Source organism: Lolium rigidum, chromosome 2, assembly GCF_022539505.1.
Source record: "Lolium rigidum isolate FL_2022 chromosome 2, APGP_CSIRO_Lrig_0.1, whole genome shotgun sequence".
Taxonomy (NCBI): Eukaryota; Viridiplantae; Streptophyta; class Magnoliopsida; order Poales; family Poaceae; genus Lolium; species Lolium rigidum.
The window spans coordinates 235,815,784-235,821,515 of NC_061509.1; the positions used below are offsets into that span (position 1 = coordinate 235,815,784).

The 5,732-nt window shown below is 45.6% G+C and overlaps 1 protein-coding gene across 1 annotated transcript; it reads left to right on the forward strand.

Annotated features, from left to right (window-relative positions):
• The first annotated feature begins 217 nt into the window (after window positions 1–217).
• On the forward strand, window positions 218–5,465 carry LOC124693142 (probable pectin methyltransferase QUA2). The gene is made up of 8 exons (XM_047226599.1): window positions 218–867; window positions 965–1,094; window positions 2,132–2,372; window positions 2,672–2,894; window positions 3,025–3,194; window positions 3,293–3,596; window positions 3,920–4,058; window positions 4,780–5,465. Exons 1-8 carry the CDS (start codon window positions 218–220, stop codon window positions 4,930–4,932), a joined length of 2,010 nt encoding a protein of 669 aa, XP_047082555.1. The 3' UTR covers window positions 4,933–5,465.
• The last annotated feature ends 267 nt before the right edge of the window (window positions 5,466–5,732 follow it).

Below are 5,732 nucleotides of genomic sequence, written 5' to 3' on the forward strand. Positions count from 1 at the left end.
ATCCGGGGCGAAACGGCCAAGGACGACGGGAGGACACACGCACGCTGCCCGGGCCGTGCTGTACTGTCGCCTTCCCTCCCTCTCGCTATCTCCATTACTCTCCGCGCGCGGTGGTACAGCAGCGGAGTGGGAGCGCCATTGCCGGACTGCTCGCTCCGGCCAGCCGCGCTCCCCGCATGCGGCTCTGGCCGCGCCCGTGAGATCCGCAGCAGCGGCCATGTCGCGGCCGCTCTACCGCGGCTTCTCGGGGATCGGCGGCAACAAGGACCGCTGCGCCGCCGCCGACGAGGACCGCTACGACCCCAAGCAGGAGCCCAGCGAGAACGGCATTGCCAGCGCCACCCCAACCGCCTCCCGGGGCCGGAGGCGGCACCTCGCGGCGGCGGCCGCGAGGATCGCGCTCCTCGTGCTAGCCGCGGCGGCGCTCCTGGCCTCCGTGGCGTGGGCGGGGTCGCTCTACGCGGGGCGTGGCACCACCGCCGCAACCGCCGCCGCGTCCGCGCGCCGCGGCTACCGGCGCCTGCAGGAGCAGCTGGTGGCGGACCTGCTCGACATCGGGGAGCTCGCGGGCGCCGGCGGGGCCCGCGCGCGGGAGGCGGAGGCGTGCGCGCCCGAGCTCGACACCCACGTCCCCTGCTACTACAACGGGTCCGACGCCCTCGCCGACGTCACGGATCTGGGCGGCGGCGTCGTCATCAGCTACGAGCGCCAGTGCGCGGCGGCGCGCGAGGGCCGCGTCGCCTGCCTCGTCCCGCCGCCGCGCGCGTACCGCACGCCCGTGCGCTGGCCCAGCTGCAGGGAGTTCATCTGGAAGGACAACGTGCGGATTAGCGGACACGAGTTCTCCTCCGGGAGCCTCTTCAAGAGGTATTTACTACTATATCAACAATCCATTTTCGTTTGAGAATTTCCCTTGAGGTGCTGGCTCTTTAGCCTATCGGTTCTGATTTTCGGCTGTTCGTAGGATGATGGTGGAGGAGGACCAGATCTCCTTCCCGTCCGACGCGCACATGTCGGACGGCGTCGAGGACTACGCGCACCAGATTGCCGAGATGATTGGCCTGCGGAACGAGTTCAACTTCAACGAGGCTGGGGTGAGCTGCTGCTGCTGCCGAATTCCTACTATTATTTGTTTTCTGATGAATTGCGGCGGTGTCTTTATCTGGTGACTGCAACTAGATAGTAGTAGAACTAAACCAGTGAACCAATTTGCATTTGTTGATTTTCTATGCTAGGATTTTTGTCCAGTAGCACTGGTCAATTGTGGCCTTTCCACCCAACATTCCTTTCCAGATTTTGCTCGTTTTTTTTTTAGATTAAACAGATTTTGCATGTGAGAGTGCGTTTGGAAAGTGCTGGTCAATCTCCACTCAGTCTGGCCTTTGAAAATCATGTATGGTCAATGCTTTAGAAAGTGTATGTCAGGATTTCCTTCCTGTATTTGCTGCACATGTTTTCTTGGTAGGACAGTAGGACAGACAACTATGATCCATAATGTCAAACATAGTGGAGATATGTTGAGTTGTCCTTTTCCTGTCAAGTTCATATGATGTTCGCCACGGTTGCTCTCTCTGCTACTCCACTTCATAGTTCATCCGCTTGCCTGATATCATAGATCCTTGGTATAATTGTATGGTCAATGCTTTAGATAGTGGAACCAATTTGTATTTCTTGACTCTCTATGCTATGATTTTTGTCCAGTAGCGCTGGTCCATTTTGGTCTTTCCACTTAACATTCCTTCACATATATTGCTTGTTTTTTTTTAGATTATAAACAGATTTTGCGTGTGAGAGTGGGTTTGGATAGTCCTGGTCAATCTCCACTCAGTCTGGCTTTTGAAAACCATGTATGGTCAATGCTTTAGAAAGTCTATGTCGGGGTTTCCTTCCTGTATTTGCTGCAAATGTTTTCTTGGTATAGCACAGTAGGACAGACACTATGATCCAAAATGTCAAACATAGTGGAGATATTTTGCATTGTCTTTTTTCGTGTCAAGTTCATATGATGTTCTCCACTGTTGCTCTCTGCACTCCACTTTATAGCGCACCCACTAGCCTGATATCATAGTTCCTGGGGTAACTGTTTAGTTTGCAGCAGTTCTGATATTTCTCCGTGGCATATTATTTTCAGGTGAGGACAGTCCTCGATATAGAATGTGGATTTGGTACCTTGGGGTCACATCTTTTTGCGAGAAATCTCTTGACTATGTGCATTGCTAACTATGAGGCGTCTGGCAGTCAAGTGCAAATCACACTAGAGAGAGGAATTCCTGCACTGATTGGTTCATTTGGAACAAAGCAGCTTCCATATCCTTATCTTTCATTCGATATGGTGCACTGTGCAAAATGCAATGTTGACTGGGACAAAAATGGTACGCACAGAGTGTTCCCTTGGTTCTTTTCAGCGTCTTAGCTCTCATTGATCTAGTGCAAGTTAATCTATCAACAGCCATTACTCCATTAGTAACTTGTAGGTTTACCATCTTTTAAGACTTGTGTACGGGAATAATTGATGCAAATAGCAGCAAAATACTGTTTGTTCAAGGACATACTGTTATGTAACAAAAGTGAAAATTCATACTTATACAGATGTATGTAAAACTAGTCTGTCCTTTTTAATGAAAATCTAACTGTAGTTCTCTTACTATGTTACTTCACTCTGATGTTGCAGATGGGGTTTTCTTGGTTGAAGTGGACAGACTCTTGAGGCCTGGTGGATACTTCGTATGGACATCAAATCTTAATACACACAGGGCCTTACGTGACAAAGAAAATCAAAAGAAATGGACAACCATTCGTGACTTAGCTAATAACCTCTGCTGGGAGATGTTGTCACAGCAAGATGAGACGATTGTCTGGAAAAAAACGAATAAAAAGGACTGTTACAGTTCAAGGTATATGGAAGCTCTTTTCGGTCTTGCCCATGTATTGAATGTAACTGCATACTAATTTCTATGAGCTCTATAATACTCTTACAGGGATAAAAGTTCAGATAACTGATGATATTGTACTCCTGTGTTACAGGAAATCTGAGCCTGTGCTTTGTGCTAAAAGTCATGATCCAGAATCGCCATACTACCAACCATTAAATCCCTGTATAGCAGGAACAAGAAGCCGGCGTTGGATTCCCATTGAACATCGCACAACATGGCCTTCTCAGGCTAGATTGAACTCAACAGAGCTTGATATACATGGTAAGTATCAGGATACACAAACCAGATACTGTTAAGATGTGATCATTTCTATGGTCAAATGTTGCCTGCCTTGAAATTTAAACATTCTGAATTTTCAGGTGTGCATTCAGAAGTCTTTGCTGAGGATACCTCAAACTGGGACTCAATGGTGCGAAACTACTGGTCTTTACTGTCTCCACTTATATTTTCTGATCATCCAAAGAGACCCGGCGATGAAGACCCACAGCCACCATTTAACATGCTTAGGAATGTTCTGGATATGAATGCTCACTTTGGTGGATTTAATGCTGCCCTACTCAAGTCAGGAAAATCTGTATGGGTGATGAATGTTGTTCCTACAAATGCCCCGGACAATCTACCTCTAATTTTTGACCGTGGGTTTATTGGGGTTCAACATGACTGGTAAGTATTTACCCCCTGAATTTTTTCTGATTTCGCCCCTTCTTTTTCAGACGTATATCGATTACTCCGCTGATTTGATATCCCCAACTGTTGTTCCTGCTAAATTTCCCCATACTGTAGCCCACATGTGCATACATGCACAACTGCAACTCAAATGTCACAACAACAACCTTTTAGCATGCTTTTGCAAATTACTTTTTTTGTAGAAGAATCATGTTTTAATCTGATGGAGATCACCACATATGTAAAACAATATTACTTAGACAGTTCTTGCCATGCCATCTTCTGACCACTTTAACTGACTGGATGTCAAACGTGTTCAGGTGTGAAGCGTTTCCAACTTACCCGAGAACATATGATATGGTACATGCTGATGGCTTGCTATCACTTGAAAAGCGTCAAAAACATAGATGTTCCACTCTTGACATATTTCTGGAAGTTGACCGCATCCTACGACCAGAGGTGACTAAGTTGTTGCTAATTATACATTTATACTGATATAGAAACTGGATCGTTCTGTCATGAAGCAAATCTGTAGTTCACATGTAGAGGTTCCTGAATGCTGAGCATTGAGCAATAACAGCATCCTACTGTGCGTTGGTGGTTCTAAATATAAAATAAAAAAATGATTCATATAGCTCTGTTCTAAATATTAATACTCGTCAACTATGCCATATGTAAGGGGCATCCACAAGAAAAGTGTTTACTTGGTTTAATTTGAAAAAACTTGAGAACTATGCCATTGTTTGGCCATTCACTATGGCAGGAAAAATTGCAAGCATCCTGTTCTTTCATCTAGGGGTAATTTGAACTCTACTACTCCCTCCAACCCAAATTAATTGAGTCAACTTTGTCTAAGTATCTAGACATGTTTTAGTGTCTAGATACATGCGTATCTAGATAAAACTGAGTCAACTAATTTGGGACAGGGGGCATATTAAAGATGGACATTAGGTGTTGCATAAAAGTTAGGTCTGATGCAGAAACTTTGTCTTTTACCCGATCTAAGAAATTGTCCTTGTAAACTTCACCTAGAGTTTTTTTCAATCAGGCTATCTCTTGGACAAGTCTTGCACTCACATATATCTACAAATTATGTATGAAATAGTACTTGCATTGACAATTAGATGATGAGTGCTCAATATGTCATCTAAAGTTATCTATTCATTTCATGCCTATGCAGGGCTGGATTATGATACGTGACACCGCCCCTCTTATTGAAGCTGCAAGATCAGTTGCTGCTCAGCTCAGGTGGGATGCCCGTATTTTGGATCTTGACATAGCTAGCGATGAAAAATTGCTGGTCTGCCAAAAGCCCTTTCTACGAAAACAATGAGCATACCAGATACTGACACACAATTTGGGATTATTCTTTACCCCCTGCATACTGTTATAAGTATTGGTCAAGAACAACTGAAAGCAAATTTCAGTTGAAACACCGGAGGAATGGGGTCAGCTAACTCGTCATGAATCGTCATGGACCGCAAGGTGCCATGAGACTGATCGGGCAAGTGCATGCTGCAGAGGGCAAGGCTTGGTGGCTAAGCTTTCCAGGCCTAGGTTTTACTGCCAGGACACGGAGACGAAGCTGCAAAGTTATTTTTGTAGCAAAACCATATTCAATAAAAGGGTTGATGCTGCGGCCTGCGGCGTACATAATCGCGGCCAATGTGTCATATAGGTATAATTCGATTTTTTCTCTCATTACATTCTCCTCCTCTGTAATGGTGCTCATTCGTTGTTGTATCATGTATGTAAATTTATTGGAATCTATATACTGGTCATCCCAGATTACGGCCCTGTGAAATCAAGATTAGTATTTCAGATGAATGATAGAAAAGAGAGTGAAACGTGATTCTTTCTGTTAAATGTTTCCACCTCAACTCCTCTGTGTGGGGATTGTGTGCACGTTTCACAACATGGTATCTGCATGATTCAGGAACTTTCTGCTTGCTGGAATGACTACGAGAGCTTCAATTTTTCATACCAGCTCCTGGTACAAAGTTCTCTACTGGCTATCTTGCACTCCGTTTCCTGCACAACTGCGTGGATATTTCAGATGAATGATAGAAAAGAGAGGGGAACGCAATTCTTCCTCTAAAATGTTTCCACCTCAGCTTCTCTGTGTGGATTTTG